We start from the raw sequence: 19,547 nt of genomic DNA on the forward strand, positions 1-19,547 counted from the left end.
GTTCAAATGTGTGTAAAGCAATGCATTAAATGTCCCTCACTCCAGAAAGTGGCGCAAAGGCCTTGTGAAGCAGTTGTAGCGGAAGTAGCAGCTCAGTGTCGGCAGTAATCGGAAGTTCACTGGTTTGCTCCCCCAGCTAGTTGTAGCAGTGGTAGTAGCAGCTCAGTAGCTCAGAGGGTGGAGAGGGTAGTCCAGTAATTAAAAAGGTCGCTGGTTCAATCCCCTATTAGCAGTAGTAATTGGAAAGGGGGCTGGTTTGATTACTGGCTCCCCTGGCTAGGAGTAGCAGTAGTATGAGTAATTGGAAAGCCGCTGGTTTTGATTTCCTGGCTAGAAGTAGCAGCAACAGTCCAGTAATCAGAGGGTTGCTGGTTTGATTCCCCCAGTTAGCACTGGCAGAAGTAGCAGCTCAGGAGGTAGAGTTGCTCGTACAGTAGTCGGAAGGTCCCTGGTTTAATCCCTGGATAGCTGTCGTAGCAGCTGTTGTGGTAGTAGTAGCTGGGTCGCTCATTCAATCCCCAGCTCCCCCAGCTAGTAGCAGCAGTTCAGTCACTCAGAAGGTACAATGGGTCACAGAATAGAGATCATTGCACAGTGGATTAAAATGTAAAAGTGCACTTCACGGATGTAAATTGCACTGAAATTATGATATTAGAATGTTTCTAGATTGCTTTAAACTGATGACATCTCACACAAATTTAAATCCTAAATGAAATGTGAGATTTTGTCATTTATAGCCGAATTAAAGTCAGCAATATTGCACATAGATTTTTTTCTTCTTTGTGATTTTGCTAAAGATTAACTCTTCACAAGTTTAAATATACAGAATGTCAGAAGGTAGTGGACATGCTAATTGCTTTAGCAGTGCCATTAATTCTGCAAAACTCGTCTCAGCCACCTCACCGTAGCTCAGTGAAGCGGCTGTTAGATGTCTGAACATGGAGCATGATGTCCTTTGAAAAGTCAGCTCATTTGCTTTTGATGTCAGGGGGGATTTTTCGACTAAGAAAACAAATGAAGCACAACAAATCATGATAAAGAGCACCGCTGGAGAGCAAAGACTCCCACACACACACACACACACACACACACACACACACACACACACACACACACACACACACACACACACACACACACAAACTAATAAACACACATAAACCACCCCATGCCACACCTACATCCACAATTGGGCTACTGTAGAAAATAAACTGGCTGTGTTGTTAGTTAGCTGCACTTCTGGACCTCTTCAAACTAGCTCTTTTGGTCTCAGACATACCAAATCATCTCGCAACTGGTAAGTGACTGCAAGGAATTGGTCCATTTTCTTTGCTGGCACTTTTCTTTGTCTTCAGATACCAGACAACAAACCACAATCAGCAATCAGGCATCGATCTCGCCATAAATCATTCAGTGCTCTTATGCACACCAGCTGCTTGAGAAATCAATTCAGGGTGCGAATTGACTTCAGGCATTTTTGTAGCTCGGCAAGATTATTCATACAATTTTTAAAATATAATTTTCACTTGGAGAATAAGAAATAAGTTTTCTTTGTAGATTTAGAACAGCCGAGTAACGTTTTTTGTGCCTTAGGCTTTAACTGCAAATTCGAAGGTGTTGGCAGACTTCGTCTTTACTGGACATGATCTGCTTCTGCTTTGAGAGCAGACGGTGAGTGAGCTTTGATGCAAGTTTTCTTCAACAGTACAGCATACATTACCTTTTCCAACCATCTCACTTTCACATTCACCCCTGGCTACTCCATCATTATCAACATCAACACTGTGGTAAACTGCCTGCCTGGAACACAGGTCAAGAAAAATCCCTGTGCCAAGTCAACATATGCAGCCATGCAATGAAACACCGTGCTGAGCAGCCAGGAGGACTCAGCTGCTACTGCAGCACTCTCTTGCTACAGGCACAGTCCCACAACTATGAAACCACTCCACAGTCATCCCCATCTCTAACAAGAGCAACCCAAAGGCCCTGAGTGACCTCTGACCTATAGCCCTCACCTCCCTTGTTATGTGGGCCTTTGAGAGGATCATTAAAAGCCAACTCACCAACTCCACAGCCACACAGATGGATCCTGTCCAGTATGGGTAATGTGCCAACAGAGGGGAATCTTCTTACTGGACACTGTCCATAAACAAGTAGATGGCCAAATACATCAGCTCAGCTCCGGTTTGCTAACTTCTAGTCTGCCGTCAACAACCACACATCCTGGCCAGACTCTTAACTGCTTCCACCAGCTAATTCTCTGGATCATGGACGTCCTTACCTTCCTCACACAGAAGGTGCTGCTCAAATGAAAGGCTATCCAACCTTTGGTACATATTCCACCAAAGGCTCTGTCCTTTGACTGCTGCTGTTCATCCTGCACACAGATGACCAAAGAAGCAGCCATCCTAAACTGGATCTGATTAAACTTATGGTTGATGTTGTTCTCCTTTGCCCACTCTCTGAAGCCTGTCTCCAGATCAAAGGCTTGTTCTCAGTCAGTTTGCAGAAGGTTTTGACAGGTTTTGCTTGGAGCTAGATATCAAGAACAAGACTTCACTGTGGATGGAATGAGGAGGACACCTGTAGAAAACACTTGGGCACTGTCATTGATGACAAGCTGCCTCCTGAAGCCAATATGTAGGTGCTCATGAAGAACTGCACACAGTCATATGCCTTTTCTGTATGTTCTTTTTTTCACCATGCCCATCTCAGACAAATCACCCCCTTGGGGAAAAATAAAGCCTTGATTCACTCTCAGTGAAATGCCTTCCATACCGAATAGGCATCTGGAAAGGAAGCACTGGATAACAGGGGACATTTTTATCAGTCTTTGCAGTACAAATAGTCAGGCAGAACACAAAGATGTTTCATGTTTCAGTGCACATCATTAAATCATATTCAGCCTTTGCAATTCACACCTGTATCTATTTTTTTACAGCTTAGCAAGGGCTTGGTTGGGGTGGCAACAGGCTCAGCAAAAGGCAGACTCTCAGGCGCCCAAACCACTTCTGCTGGATCCCATTATGTGAATGAGCAGAGGCTCTATTATGAGCTACCTCTGGACATATCTGTCAGGGTTTCTATTTCTATCTGTATCTTAACCTAGTTTTTGTTAGTCACCCAAAACTTATGACTGGAGCATAGATGGACTGGTACACTGAGAACTTTGCCTTCACTACAATGGTAACAGACCAATGACATGAACAAAACCACATCGTCTGCAAACAGCATGTCCCTGTAACGACAGGGATATCTAACCCATTTTGACCTGTCTGTGCTACCTTGTTACCGATATCTACCGCAGCATCAACCATAAGTAACCGTGGGGGATGCAGTATAAATGGATAATAAGCTAAAGATTAAACAATTCCCCCGTTGACATTCCACTGTGTTTGGACGGCTTATGTAAGAAGTCCAGGTATGTTTGATTTAAACGTTTGTTCAAACCTTGAATGCAAATGTGAATTTTTTATGATGTAAGAAAAACAGCTTTGAGGTTATGGCTTGACATTCATTACTGAGTCTATTTAATGGGATATGAAAGACTTTTATTCATTCAATGTGCCGTTCGGTTTTCATTGTTTAATACTCTCCCCCCACTGAGGAGCTGTTGGTTATTATCATTCAAATGCAACATGAAAAATTACTGAAATTGGAGTCAGAAGGTTTCCACTTGCAACAGTAATAAGCAGCTCATCTACATGCAGCTGTCATCAGACCACCTTTATCCCTCAGTGTACCAATTAGACAGAACAAGGTGTGCATGCCTGTAAGCTTAAGATTCTGCCAACGATTCTCCTGTTTGTATTATCGGCCTCTGCAGGTTGTAGCTCTGATTTAGTCACTGGGAGACGATCGCTGTCTGGAGAGAGTGTCTGTGTGTGTGTGTGTGTGTGTGTGTGTGTGTTTGTGTGTGTGTCCATGAAATGAAACTGCCAGGGTTCAGACTGGTGCCTTCCCACACACACACACACACACACACACACACACACAGAGAAACACAAACAAGCAAAATAGGAAACAGCTGAGGTCCACCTCTTCTAGCAAATATTATCAGATGTGTTGATGCACTGAAGCATGGCGGTGGCTCAGTACTGCGCTGGTTAAAGGTGCTGCAACTCCGCACTCATCCTCTCTCTCTATTTCGCACACAGACACACACACACACACATAAAATCTATTACCATCCTAAACAGAAGTGCAGGTGGAGGCTCTTATACAATGGCAAGGTTTCGGAAAAGGTAGACCTTTTGGGTTCATTTCTCTTGCTGCTTAGCAACATCCACACACTGTTGGCTGAAATGTTTTGCACATAAATTCTTACTGCGTTCATCAGGATGTTTCTTTAACTACATTTCAAGTTGGTTTTGATATATAGACTAAGGATTACAGTGCCACATATGCATTTCAATACAAGAATAAACATATTTCTAATCAGTTCCCTCCTGGAGCCTTAGGGTTACGCTGAGGCTAATTTGGCCCCTTTAAAACAAATTGAAAACCCATTTATGCTATTGATTATGTGCTACCGCATGGCTTAAACTGAATGCTCAGATCTCACCAGAGCATTTATTCAGAATGCTGGTCAAACAATTGTCACGGCCCTCCAGTTAAACCCCACTTTAAACAAATTTAATCGGTGACACAGAAACCCTTTTAGATCCAAATATTCCCCCGGGCAAAAGTGTAAATGAAAAATGCACACGTCTGCACAAACACACATTTTCTAGAACCACACGCAGAAACATAGAACACACACACACACACACACACACACACACACACACACACACACACACACACACACACACACACATACTATTTCCTGTCACTGTCATTGTGAATAAATGCTGTTATCATCTGTCAGCAAGAGGCAAGTTGCCTGCAGCTAAAGACGACATGGAGACGATATAAAATATTATCCTCCCACAAAAGGCCTTGGGCAGGCCAAAAACACACTGTGGCTACACACAGTGTTTGAATCTGCTCTATTAACACTATCCCTTCATCAAGGTTTCCATAACAAGATGAGATGAGAGACTGACAGTTTGTAAAATTCATTTCATGACACATATATTTGTTAATATGTTAAGCATTCAGGTAACTTTATTAAATTTTGAGTCACTGCTAGAAACAACACACAACCTTCTTACTGTATCAAGCAATATGAAGCACTCAGGGGTTTGCTACTGAATACAAGTCACCCTTTGAAAGCAGTTGCACAATGTCTTTTGTGGCCCTGGAGGAGCTTTCCAAAGTGACTTTCAGTAGATGGATAGTGTGTTCCGAGTGCATATGGCTGTTGTTATATTGTTTTTTAAGAATAAGACATAAGTGCTAGCTTGGGGTGTCTAGATGTTGTCTGAGGAAGGGTTTTCAACCTGGAGCAGAAGATTGGTAGTGACCCTGCTGTCCTAGAGTGAGGAGTTCATGGCATGACTGCAGGCTCTGAATAAAAGAAGAGTCTGGGGCGAGATGAGCAACAACAGAGTCCTCAGAATGACCATGCAGTCAATTGACTCCATCTGAGCGCCAATAGATTGTACTGGACGAAGAGGAGGAAGTAGTGAAAGACAACACTGTGTTGACTGCAGCTCTCTGGACTGGTCTGTCGGAAGCGTGCTTCTGAAAAGCCTCAATGTACTGTGGCCCTAACACTTCGCCCCACCCTGGCCCAAGAATCAGGATTCCCAACCCCAGAACGGTGGACGCACAAAACAGAGGGGTAGGGCTAAATGGTTGGCGCGAGGGATGTATTTGGATTGGTAGTCTATTGGACCAAAAGAGGAAGCAGTATGAAATGAATGTGGTGCTACAGTCCACAGAGGGAGGGTGTCGGAGTGGATGGACGGGTCACTAAAATGCAGGAGAGGCTGCTCTCAGTCAGTAGCGAAGCTTTTTTAAACCATGAGTACCATCATTCCCTAACATTAACCAAGCCACGCCAGTGAGGCAGCAGATCAGAAAACACTGTGTGTTGTCATTCAATTTGCAGGACCTTGTTGGGTCAAGACATCTCAATTTTTACTATGCCTTTTTGGTTCAAGTTCAAGTTCTCCGGCTTGCAGCACTTATTGCTGGAATACCATTTTAAATCTACGGAGGCCAAAATGTCTCCTTACCTGCCAGCGCCCGGTCTAATTCACTGATGCACATGTTCAGAGAAGACAGAAGATAATTGTATGCAAATGAAAGAAGGACCTATCTCCTCTGGGGAGCCCCCTTCATTCTGAGTGACAGCTGCACCAAGTAATGTACGTTTATCTGACTATTCATGACTTTGTCATTACTGTTAAGTCTTAGCAGGGTGTATTTAAAATGATCGAAGGCCTCCCTCAGCGGGATAATATCCTACTCCAATCATGTTTGTGCCACTGAATGGATCACTTGGCACCTTGTCGTCAAATGCACTGTGACAGTTAATGTAATAGGCCCGCAACAGTAGACTATATCATCTGCCAATTAATTAATCCAATAGAGCCTGGCTAGGCCTATTAGATCCCATTCTAATTAATCAGATGCCACCAGAATACTCTGTCACTTACCCCACATTTGAAGGATAATTACCCAAATGGAAGCCAGAAAAAGTGATATCTGCTTTAAAAAAAAAAAAAAAAAGGCATGAGGCACATTCCTGTGTGTTTTCAGTGTGGAAGTGACAGATTTACCGGGATGTTTGATAATCTTAACCGCGAGTGGTAAACCAGTTGCAGGTGGACGTTTCTACACAGGAACTCTGGTAACTATCAGGATGAGCTTCACAAGCAATCGAGAGGGAGTCATACATTTCAAGTCACTAAAAGGAAATCCAATTTGGTTTCATATCAGTAACGCTTATTGTGTTAGATTTTGCCATTAGGCCTGAAGCTTTGACTTCTTAAAAGTGGAGCTGGGGCCAAAGGGAAGGGAGGAACCCCATCGAGTTAAAAGAAGACCAGGAGCTGAGCTGAATACTAAGACTCTTGTCATCTCTACCTCTTACGCTCAGTGTGAGAGAGGAGGAAAGATCTTTCAAGCACGTCTGTGAAGGTGGCAGAGTAAGGACAAGAAAGGGAAGGAGTGAGAGTGGGACAGCATGAGAGAGAGTGAAGAGGGGGAGAGGGGAAATGATAGAGGGAGACAGACACTTTGTTAGTTCAGTAGATTGGAGCCAACTTTCCAGGGCTTTGAAACCCAACCTTAACTTCACGGTGAGCTAATAAAAAAAATGTCTTGCTGAGAGCTGTACCGTCCTCATGGCATCCCTCCCTCCCACTGTACTTTAATATCTGTGTCACAATTTAGGTTTTATCGTCATTTATTGTCTTTCTACAAGTCTGTGCAACATCATCCATTGAACTGTTGTAGATGCAACATAACACAACAGGAGGAGACTTTCACCGTGCGATGAAGATATAAAGTCGATATGTATTTCTTTCATCCATATGTCAACATGTCGTCTGTGGACTCAATGATTGCCACGGTGCTCTTTCTTTCCCTTCTCTGGGAATTTAAAAAAAAAATGCATCTTTAGAGCTCCTGTCTTCAATTTTCATTAGCTGATGGTTCTTGCTGGTCCCTGCAGTGCGCCACTCCACCAATTTCGCTCACTGGCACTGACATAAAAGAAATATTCCAGAGTGATAACCTCAACAAGGGTGAAATCTTAATGATGTCTTAGTCCCCCCACCCCCCCCCCCAATTTGTGAACGAATGTGGACATGGCCTTGGACATGACCCAATAAAAACATGTCGATACCTAGATGGCTGGTGAGGTAATCAAAGACTGAGCCGTTAAGACATTCATTCATCTGGGTATGGGGGCTGGAGCAGGTTGAGTGGTACACCCCAGAGAGGTCAGAGGTTCATCACAAGGGGCTGACATATAGAGACAAACAACCGCTCACGCTTAGCAATTTAAAACAACCAATTAAAATAACCCGTCTTCTGACTGTGGTCGAGAGAACCCCAGAGAGAACCCACACACACCCGGGAGAGAACGTTCAAAGTCCTCACAGAGGAGCTCCAGTCAGGAATATAAACAAGGACCTTTTCTGGCTTGTGGTTTTATTCATATTTTATTTGTTTGGAATATTTTGATATTTATTTTGCTCATTCCAATTCTGTTAGAGTGAAAAGTTCATTTTCACTTCATAAGAGGGCTCTCACATTACCGCCCTCTTTTCTGTGCACACCGTGTTTCATTAGCTCATTAGCTCTTGTGTATTTAAGACTTTTTTTTTTTTTCATCGTGCATCTCCTGTGTTCCTGTGTCTGGTCCTTGTGTGTTCCTGTTTTTTTCCCCCTGTTGCTTAAAGCTTCGTCCTTCTTTATTTTCTCCTTGTTGCTTTTTTGTTGCCAGCCTTTGTTTGCCTGCCTTTTGTAGCTTGCATTCTGGATTTTGGACTTTGGATGGCTTGCCTTTTTCTTCTTTTACCTTCCTGCCTCTGTGTGTCTTGGGTTCCTTTTTTAAAAAGAAAAAAATTCAACAATGTCTGCATTTTGTTATCGAAATCCATAAACGTTCTCTCTTTTGCATAATGGTCGGAAATTGAGAGCTTTCTAAGGCATCGGCAACAAACATCATTTTGCGATGTTTTGTGGATGTAGATAATTGGAATAATAGATGTTTGCCAGGAAGCAGCAGAGCTTTTGAAAGTTTCAGACAAAGTCTCTCTGTGTCTCACCACTTTGTGTGTTCTCCGCTTACCTTTGAGAGCCTTCCTTTCATTTTGAATTTAATAATGACTCAGACTGACCTGGTCTGAAAAAAACTCAAACACTCACAAGGATTTTGTTGTTGTGCTCACTTGCAAAGTGTGCCTCTTTACAGGTAGATTTCTGGTGTGTTTCTGCTAAGTGGCTCCCCTTTAAACAACCTCATCCGCTAATGACTGTCTTGCAGGCACAGCTGGAGTGAAATGTAGCTGACACAGGCATTGGGTTCAATAGCAACCGCTAAGGGCACCCAAAACAAATGGCTGAACAGTCGCTATTAGGCATATGAATTGTAAACATCTCTGCAGGCGAAATGAGTGCCTTGCAGATTCTGCTAATGCGGGATAATAATAAGGCTGCTTAAACAACAAGTTTGTCTTTCATTATGAATTCATGGGCAGATTTTCCACATGAATAGCATTATTCAAACGATTGAGAGCTCTCGAACCTTTGGAAGTGCTTGTTGTCTTTGGTTTTGTGGTGAAGCCGTTCTTCAGACAGATAGGTAAACACACTGTCCTTTAAGGGTCGAGCATCCGAACAGATCAGCGTTAACTCTGAATTGTGCACCGCAAAAACAGAAAACACTTGGTGTGTGTGCTCTTCTTTTATTTATAATAGGAACAACCACAATGTGCTCCCAGTCAGAAATGAAGATCAAGCATGAAGGAGAAACTGTGGAAGGCTGCAGTGTTCGTTTTTTTTTTTTCCTTTAGACTTTCATGAACAGCTTGCTCCAGTCAGCCTCATTCAATACATCCAGCAAGAACAAGCTCTTTTTTTGGATTTCTCAGACCACAAGTGATCATATAACAAGCCAATAATGTAGTATATTCACTGCATGTGTTATCAAAACTATTTTTTCACAGTGGCTCTCTGTGGGAATGGAATAGAGCGAGACAAGAATATAAACCCAGCCAGCACCCAGCGTCCAAAGAGGCTAATGTTTGGACTAAATCAAAGTCCATTTAGGCAACTTTCGCCACTCAGTGGTGAGTTGACATCTTGGCAAAGGTCCCAGGCAGTCATTTCAGCCTAACAAGACCAGGCCCTGATCTAGATGAATGGTGAGAGAGCTTTAACTTCCTCAGTGGATATAAAAACGGTAAAGAATCTACAGTCGAATCTGATTAAAAAAAGTGCAAAAAAAAAGGTTGGTGACATTGCCCCCAGGTTTAAAACATGTTCTCCCGACAGGTTATTCTTACACGATGCAGGCACCAGCCTGACCACTGGAAGAAATGCTGGCAAAGAAGATTTATGCAGAACCACAGCTATAACTTTGTTTCTTTCTGTTGCAAATGTATGTTTAATTAAAATTTTCCTTTTGTCACAGTATTATGCTAATACTCTGGTCAGGCTTAGTCACTTGGTTAAGGTTAGGAAAACATCACGGTCTGGCTTAAAATACCGTTTTGATCACCATGATCACGGATGGAGATCGACTTCACATGAGAAATAGTGTTGGTTGCCACAGAAAAAACTGGAAATGTCTGCAGATCTCCCTGAAAAAAACAAAACAAAAAACACCCGCTTTCAATGCAGCAAATGCAGCTAGACGTACCCCTACCACACCCTGACGTTTTCGGTTAATCACGTTTGGATAATCTGACCTTCCTCGGTAATCCTGTGCGTTATCATGATATCCTCTTCCTCTTCCATGCTAAATCAGAATCCGTCTGCACCCTCATCAGATTGGTTGAAATTGCTGTGAATCTCAACTGTAGGCTTACGTCAATGCATTGCCACGTTAGGCTGACTTTAAAGCTTAGGCTGACGACCGGCTTTGAGCGGGAATGAGCAAGATGTTTGTCTAACTACCACCGTTAATGCCATTATGGACTTTTCTATACAGGATGTTCTGTCTCCTCTCTAATAATATCTCTGACTCAATAACATCCTTCGTGGTTATCATTTAGCCCAAAATAGTTGTGGGAATCCAAATATAGCTCAACACGGACCTTTGGTGAAGGTTATTATTGCCGAGGGTGACACCGACAACACAGTATTCCTGAATAGAAATAGAAATATGGGCGCCACAAGAATACATAACTGTGATTTTTCTTAGGTTTTGGTTATTCTGATAGAACTTCTTTGTAAATCATATTGTTTGAGCTGTGGAAACTTTGGCTCTGATAAAAAAAAAAAAAAAAAATGTCTTGACCATGAGGGACATCTAAAACAGATGTATCATAACAAGCCTGCAATCCATGAGCAAGATTATACTTTGAGCAGGGCTTTTTTTGTTTTGCATGGCATGAATAAGTTGGAGTCCAGAATTTTGTCCCTGCTTGAAAAACTTACAAACGTCTCCTCTGGTAGCTGTCAAAGTTGTTGGCTGACACCGACAGACCTACATTTCCAATTTCTTGACAGTTCCTGTCTGCTGGTATATTTTTCCACACTGATATGTATACATAAAATCATTTATTCATTTATTACTCGGTACATATTTTACCAAGGTCCAGCACGGTGTAATGTTGAAATATCTAATGATGTGGGTAGTCAACAATTCAGTCATTGAAATTCAGAGTCTGTGACTGTGGCTGCGCTTATTCTCCCATAACATGATTAATCTATAATGTTACCTCGGGCTGTGTATTTGGACGAGGGAGTCTTGCTTATTCACCTCTAGTGCTGCAGACGCTTATTGCCATTCCCTGCACATTTCTGCTTGACATGAATGGATTTCCAACTTGTCTTGAGATCTAACCCTCCTCCAAATTGGTGTATGGGCTTCATACAGCTACATCCTGTGCCACGTTGGGATGGACAGGGCCAAGTGGGTGGTGACAGACTTTATTTAACTCATGATATTAAAGTGTCATCTCGTGGAATCCTATTAGGAGTGTGGCAAGCCAACTGCTTTATTAATATGCTGGGGTACTTTCTACGGTTGTGGAGCCGTGGGTGCTGCTCTCCTCGCTTGTATGGGTGACACATAATGCTACATTATGTATGCCACACAACGGCTGTGGTAACTGGTCTAATTATGTTGACTTACAGTGCATTTAACTCCATGCTGCTGGCTTTCGTCCACTTCCGTCCACAGATATGCGAGTTTAGAGGCTAATGAAGGGATTAAACTCGCACTTATTCTATAGCATGTCACAAGTTATGAAATCACAGCTCACAGATGGTAATTACACACTACTGTGTGAGAGTGTCTGTGTTGAAAAAGCCTTCTCCTCAGTCAAAAGCCGATTCATTCAGTGAATGCACAATGGCATTACTGGTACTACTAATCAGTAAGATAGAGATCAGCTAAACAGCATCCAGGCATCTGTATTACACTGTAAACTGCGGCCATTTCACAGGCAGCGGCGCGCACAGCCCCAAGCCATGCATAAAAAAAATAATTTAAGATTAAGCAGAGAGATGGGACTCATCAGAGGGAACTGAGGACCCAGAAGGCATAAACGCTATTCCATAGAAACAATTAATCACACTGTGTCTTGTGCCCAAAGGCTTTTTGGTTAGGAAAGCGCATTATTTGGAATGAAGGATACAATGAGTTTATCAAAGAATAGTCTATTAGTAAAAAGGTCACTGTGTACTTATCCATTCATGACTAAAAGCAAGGCTTTTTTTTTTTTTCTTTTTAAACTTACGCATGTGACGTCTGCTCCTCATCTGTATTCACTTTTTGGCCTTGTTCCAAAAAAGGAGGAGGAAAAAAACCTCCTGCCTTTCCTTTTCACTTCATTGCTCGTGGCCATAAACATTAATGACTCAGGTTTGTGTGACGATGAAATTCCACCTTCATCGCTGAGAGCGGCCGTGACCTACCCCGCCGATGTCTCGGTTGACGGTTTGCAGCACTTTTTTGAGATTAACTTATGTTGACACCCATACAGATGCACGAGGTGAAGCATAGCTGCAGCTGAAGGAACAAAAAAACCCTGACAGATGCTTCACATTTAGAAAAAAAAAATGAAAGAAAAAACAGAAGTATTTTGGACCAAAATCAGAGCACAATCATGAAGTCCAAAATGGCTGACTATCTATTGGATGGCTTGCTCCCAGTGGAAAGGTATTCCTTCTATCGTATCAGATCTACTTACTAATGCATGGAAATCACCTACTCATGGCGCCAAACACACAACGCTATTCAGTCAGATATCTTATGAATACCTTTCTATATGCAGAGAATAAATATTACAAGACATATTATTTTGAGACATGCCGGCGTGAAATATGGTAATGGCTAACACCGCAAGAGTTATAACTTATACATACAAACCATCTGTGAACGGAGCCTCGCCCTGATACATCACATCTCACCCGTGAACCAGAAACAAAACTGTCACTTGATGTGATACACTGCATATTCTTCGTTTTGTGACAGATCAGGATGCAAAACTGTAATTTCTTTTGACTGCTTCTCTGCAACATGTATATGTGAGTCAGATGAAATCCATTTTTTTTGGCATTCTGATGCAGATTTTTTGCACAATACATACAAAATGTCTGTCTGTCATCTCATACCGTCCAGAGCAGAAGTTCTGTGTTCCCTCTCTGTCTGAAATGCTCTCTTTCAGCTCCTGTCTCTTTAAAGGCCCCTCCTCCCGAATACCCAGTGTCCTCTGATTGGTCGGCTCATACACGCCCGAGCTAATACGGCTCTCTCCTGTCAGCTCTGCCATGTTTTGAGCTTCCAGTTACTTTCTACCATGAACATAGACGTAAAGTATGCATCTGTGATGTCACAAAGATGTGGACGACTGACGAGACGTTACAGGTGCAGCGTTTTCTGTGGGAAAGAGGAGCTTAACATACTATTCTTCAATTCTTTAATCATTCAACATCTTCTTGGACTTATTGGACTTTATCATCGTAGCTTTTCAGTGTGAGACAGATGAAAAACATCTCCGTTATTCTTTTTGATTTTGCACGAGATGCACAAAATGTATTACTTCTCACAGCAGACGAAGAGGAAGAAAAATGTCATATTTGGATCACGTGCAGTACAATAAAAAAACAGCAGCAAACTCACTGAATGAAGCTTTTATGAGACCTGTGTGAATGTGTGAATTGCCAGTCAAAATGAATAATTTATGACACTTCTGATGAAATCTCAGCAACATATTGCCTCATAGATCAATGAAATTAAGAGATTTATTCCGCCCGCCGGGACATGATGAATTGTTTATGGCGTTTTTTTTTTTGGATGACTGTCGGCTTAAAAACCAGAATCTCAAGGTTAATCCGTCTGTTTAAATCCCCTTTGGAGCGAGTCCAGGGCTGATCTACTGTGTGTTGTGGGAACTGTACTCGGATCAATAACAGCGTATATTCACTTTTGGTGCCAAGGCTGTTGCCCCATATGTATTCTGATATGTGGGTCAGCATTTAGCAAACACGCAGACATACATTTCTGCCGTTCCGTTCTTGTGCTCGAATGGGCACAGTCTGTTCTCAGAGCCAGTGTTTGGAAGTTTCTTCCAATTCAGCATCTTTGTAATTTTTCTTTTTTTTCTATAAATTGATAAAATCGTTGTGGAAAGCTGAAGACTGTCTTGCAGTATCCACAGGTGGCCAGTAGGGGTAGTGTGTGATTTTTACAACAACTTTGGAGGCATGGATGACGATGAAGAGCAGATCACCACGATACAGAACATGTGAGGCTTGATTTATTCAGTTCGTGTCAAAATATCGATTAAAGAAAGGTATTTCCGCAATCATGGTCGTCTAAATTATAAAAGAAAAAGCAAACAAACAAAGCAAACAAACACGGAGATGCGTAGCAGACGACGGTGACATGGCTGTTCGCTCTACAGGTGCCTCTTTTCTTTCTTTTTCTTTCTTTTTTTCCTCCCTCTCGCTCTCGTGCGGCTCGGTGAAGGAGCTGTCCGCCCGCCGCCTGGTGCTGAAAGTTTGCGCGCCTCTGACGGACTTAACCAAACAATTAAGAGATATTTCCGTTTTGATTACAGCCACGAGAAATATCCTTTAATTGTAAGATTATGCCCATCTAGAAAAACTCCCGTCTCCTGCCCGACTTCTGCTTCTTCTTCTTCTTCTTCATCATCATCATCTTCCTTCTTCTTCTTCGCAGCTGAAGCTCTGCGAGGCACCCTGCGGTCTGATTCACACACACACACACACACACACACACACACACACACACACACACACACACACATAGAAATAATAAAACTGTCCTTAATCCCGCGATAAAACAAACAAAATAAAAGGAGCAAGGAGGGCGTCAATTTGGCTCAAGCACGAATCGATGGATCGATGAAGTCACGCAGCAGAGATGAGAAAATAAGAGAACAGCGAGGCGTTTGTGTTCGCTCCGCCGCTGTAAACTCCATCCGGCTTCGGTCAGGCGGTGTGGAACTCTGTCACGTTTGTCCCCTCATCCATCAGCCCTCGCCGAGGAGCGCGGTGCGTAAATCCTTCCTCTCCGCCACCCCAGCTGCGCTCCGTCGCCTCTCAAAGTGGAACAAAAAAAAAAAAATTAAATAACACCTCCCTGCATCCCTCACAGATCCCCCCCCACCCCCTTTTTGAAACGACAACTTCTCCGCAAAGTAAAACTGTTTACACCGCTGTCCACTTCCGATCTGCATGTTTGGTTTTTACGCGTGAGCTTAAAGAGTTTCTTTTTTCTTTTCTTTTTTAATTGATAATTTTTTTTCTTTCTCTTTTCGTTTGGTCTGTGTTCACCTCCAGTCATGTGTTTGGATATCGCCTCTCCGCGCGTCTCTCTCCGGCTAGTCCAAATCATTTCTACCCGGCTTGTCGGGACGGCAGCCGAATCGTGAAGTCTCTGCAGTCACGTGATCGAGACGGGACTGAATGAGTGTGTGCGTGCGTGCGTGCGTGCATGTGTGTGTGTAGTTAGAGGGGTGTCCCTCCTCCGCAATCTTTTTTTTTTTTTTTTTTCTATGCTGCTTGCCATGCTTTAGACGCCGGAGCGCAGGGAGAGAGGCGAGAGTGGGAGAGGTAACAGCGGCTCTCTCACCGGGCTACCTGTCTCTTCAGTCTTACCTCGGGTCCCCGTCGGTTCTTCCTCGTCTCTCTTCTCTCTCTCTTTTTTTTTGTTGTTTAGAGCCCACCTTCCTGCGGTCGACTTGTTTTTTTTTTATTTTTTGTTTCCAAAAGAGGGAGAGAGAGACAGAGAGAGAGAGAGAGGTTGGAGGAGAGAGAGAGGGAGAGAGAGAGAGAGAGAGAGGGAGAGAAAAAAAACTGTGATAATTTCTGCAGGGTTTCATGCGGGTCTGGTGTGCCAGGAGGAAGACCGAGGTTCTGTTTTTGCGCTTGGTTTTTTTGATCTTCATCATCATCATCTTCTTCTTCTTCTTGTTTTTTTTCTTCCCCCCTCTTTGGGTGCTCCATTTGGACAGTACAGGACAGCCGAGCGGAGCTTGGATGAGCCGCCTCGTCGAAATCCCGAGATGGAGTTGCTGCTGATCTGCCTTTCCCTGTGGATATTGCAATGCAATTCGGCCAAAGCGGACTCTATCATACATATCGGTAAGCAGTCCGATCGGGTCAGCGCGCTGTGTGTTTTCTTTTTTTTTGGTTGGGGGGGTTAGACAGGTGTAGAGGCAGAAGCGTGCGGGGATATAAAGCTGAGCCGGAGCATACTGCGTTGATCAGAGGATTTTTTTTTTTTTTTTTTTTTTTTTGGAGAGAGGGAGGGATGAATAGTCTATTCAGCTCGCGTCCTCTGTTAAAGCAACACTTTGACTCTCAAGTTGAAAAGTTGGCGTTTTTCCTACACGGCCGTGCCTCTGACCTTTACCCCTCCAGCTATTTATGCCCATATTCACCTCTATTTTTGTTATTTTTTCATTTTGTATTTGTGCAGACATTTTTTTTCTTCACCGCATGCATGTTGGGCTTCATGTCTAAAAAAGAAGCACCACTGTTGCCCCCCCCCCGAAAAACACACACACAAAAAAACAAAACAAACAAAAAAAAAAAAAAAAAAAAAAAACACGCATTACAATAAGCAGAAAATAAGGCCCGTCTTTCTCTTGACGCTTTGGTGAAATGAATCGGCTGAGGACTGAGGGGTTTGCTCTCACAGGACCAAGCTACCTCTTGTCTGCACCCGACGAGCCTCAACTTTCACCGGAACGTGACTGCAATGTCAATACGGAGACGGAGGGAATGTCAGTGGAGTTTGGTTTTAGAGATGCAAAACGCATAGAGCCTCTTTTGTTCTCAAACTTCAAACCGGAGCTGCGTTTTTTTCCCCTTTTCTTCTTTCTTCTTCTTGTTCTTCTTCTTATTTTCCTTCTGGGCTTGAAACTCATCTGGATGGAGTCTGATCTGAAGCATCGCGTCACATTTGATAGTTTTGCACGTACATTCATGATCACCCCTCCTCCTTCTCTCTCCCTCTCCCTCTCTCTCTCTATCTCCCTCCACAGACTGAACAATAGCCTCCGTTTTGCGCCTCCTGTCCGGTAGCCACTTAAAATGACTGACGCTGTAATCTCAGATAAAAATGTCAATGTCACTGTGAGCAAATTTGGTCTCGGCGCTCCTCCGCTGCTGCTGCTGCTGCTCTCAGTTTACTGCAACAGTCTGGCAAGCAGCAGGTGCTCAGTCACTGGCTTAATACAGAGGTGGGACTCCATCCAGATAATATTGGCTGATGCGCTGCTTTACGTTCGGGTACCCCAATTATACTTCTCATTTCCTGAAACCCTTCCCCGTGATATATGCGCGTCTACCCGAAGCAGCTGATGCCATTTTGATAAACAGGGGGGAGGGAGAGAGGGAGGGGATGGAGAGTGTGAAGCTTCAGCATGCCTCCCACACCGGGCCTGTAATGCTTATTAGGGAAGGGAAGGGTGCCACTGATCCTGCAGTGGACGTGACAGCCGTTTATTTTCCGAAGTTTGGCCACTTTACGCATCGAATCATATGGGGGCGCTGTCCGTGGTGCTGAAATCCGGTCAGTGCGCGCTGGGACGCACATGTTGCACAACTTCCAGCCGAAATGAAGCACAAATGAGACAAATTCCACACATTACTGTTGAATAATGCAACAGGTTTTGGACAATAAAATACGAAAGAAAAATGATAAAAAACAATAACAGGTCTTCACCTTTTCCTCTTCCCACCTCTCATACAACCTGTCACTGCTTTTCTTCGACAGGTGCCATATTTGAGGAAAATGCAGTGAGAGATGACGAGATTTTCCAGCTTGCCATCTCAGACCTGAGTCTGAACGACGACATTCTGCAGAGCGAGAAAATCACCCACTCTGTGAAACTCATCGAGCCCAACAACCCCTTCCAGGCGGTGCAGGAAGGTAAGATTGCCCCTGTTTCTTTTTTTTCCTGTGATTATGTCAGGAAAGGTGGTCTTTACCTCGCTGGCCGCTGAGGAGGGGGACGAGGAGGCATGAGCTGATCGTCATTTGATGTTGATCAGTCGGAGTGGCGTGGCTGGGGCGAGGAGCTGTTGGTGGTGATGATCCATGTGTCTCTAGATGTGTTGTGTGTGTGTGTGTGTGAGAGAGAGAGTGTGTATGTGCTGAAGCAAGGTGTCTTCTGTGGTTAAAAAGCTAGGTGGAAGCATTGAGTTAGAGCCTGGCAGCTGAAGATAAACCTCACGTGGAATAAGAGATATTTTTGAAAGATGATCAAGTGTAATTCCGGGGCACCAGATACTCCACTACTGAGAGAAAATCGCAAGGAGAGGAAAAAAATAATAAATCTGGCTTTTATGTCTCTTTGAAGGATGAGCGCTGCCATGTTCCTCGTGCACACTGATCAACCTTCAGCTTCTGCCTTTTAAATGTATTTGTCCGCCTCGTTTGGGCTGCCGATGAGTGCCCAGGATGCACACACACACGCACACACACACGGGGACACACACACACACACCTCCACCAAAATGGAGCGGAAATTAGCGATTAAACTATTTTAGTCAAGGTTATCGCTCTCAGTCACTGAGAGATGGTCCCATACAGTGTTGACTGCAAAAGTGATTAAAAATTCTTCCGCTAAAATGAATCATTAAGACTTTAATAGGTTCCCAGGGACCTTCAAAGGCTGTTTATGTCCCCTGCACTATGTTACCAGACTGTACTTCTGTCCCCAGTTGTACAAAAGGCCTTGATGAGTCATTGCTATTCATAGTGCCCCTGACAGGCACAGAGCGATGGTAACGTTTCCTGCCATTTTTTTCTATAATTATGCCTTCTCGTTTAGGTCCTCGACAACATTCTCAGACATCGAGCGATCTAATTCACGCCGCTTTTTTCTAAACTTCAATCCCGACAAGGCTCACGTGATCGGCGGACGAGATGTTTCCTGTTCTCTGCTGCAGAGATGAGATGAGATCAAACAAAAAATGCATTCCGCACCATCATGTGTGACTTGGCTCATTATTCAGTGGCTGTTGCTCAAGAGATGAAAAAATGTAGTAATTAAACAGACATGCCAGCAAAACGTTTGGCACGCATACGGCGGTGTGATTAGTTCTTCAGTGTAGTCGAACATGGGGTGTTTAACGGGCGCCCACTTAAGAACTCATAAGGACTTGAAGGATGTTTTCTTCTGATAGTCGTCTAGATAGCGTTAGAGCTTTAAGGGTAATTCCGCCAGTTTGACTCACAAAACAGTAGTATAAAGCCTTGTATGGCTCCAGAGGACGATGCTTGTAATCTGATAAACTGCTTCCAGGTATGTCACACAGTGGTGCAGCTGCATTGTGGGTAATGTTGGCACCATGTAGAGTAAACAAAGTGACATCTGTGGTTCTGCTATATCGATTTTGATCATTTAAGCGGGTCAAACTTATAATTAGACAAAGCCCCTCTGTCATTTAAAGGGTAATATCACCAATTTCCCACATTGAGGTGTGTATACAGG

The 19,547-nt window shown here is 43.4% G+C and overlaps 1 protein-coding gene across 3 annotated transcripts in view; it reads left to right on the forward strand.

Annotated features, from left to right (window-relative positions):
• The window catches only part of grid1a (glutamate receptor, ionotropic, delta 1a), a 293,479-nt gene that overhangs the window by 37,409 nt on the left and 236,523 nt on the right, over positions 1-19,547 (forward strand). Inside the window, exons 1-3 of one of the 3 annotated variants that reach the window (XM_037124752.1) lie at positions 14,303-14,321; positions 16,061-16,185; positions 17,825-17,980. In XM_037124752.1, coding sequence (XP_036980647.1) covers positions 14,320-14,321; positions 16,061-16,185; positions 17,825-17,980 — 283 coding nt within the window. In that variant the 5' untranslated portion in view covers positions 14,303-14,319. Of the gene's footprint in view, positions 1-14,302; positions 14,322-16,055; positions 16,186-17,824; positions 17,981-19,547 lie in introns of those variants that run through there. The other 2 variants (XM_037124754.1, XM_037124753.1) reach the window with 2 other exon arrangements.

Source organism: Acanthopagrus latus, chromosome 15, assembly GCF_904848185.1.
Source record: "Acanthopagrus latus isolate v.2019 chromosome 15, fAcaLat1.1, whole genome shotgun sequence".
Classification (NCBI taxonomy): Eukaryota; Metazoa; Chordata; class Actinopteri; order Spariformes; family Sparidae; genus Acanthopagrus; species Acanthopagrus latus.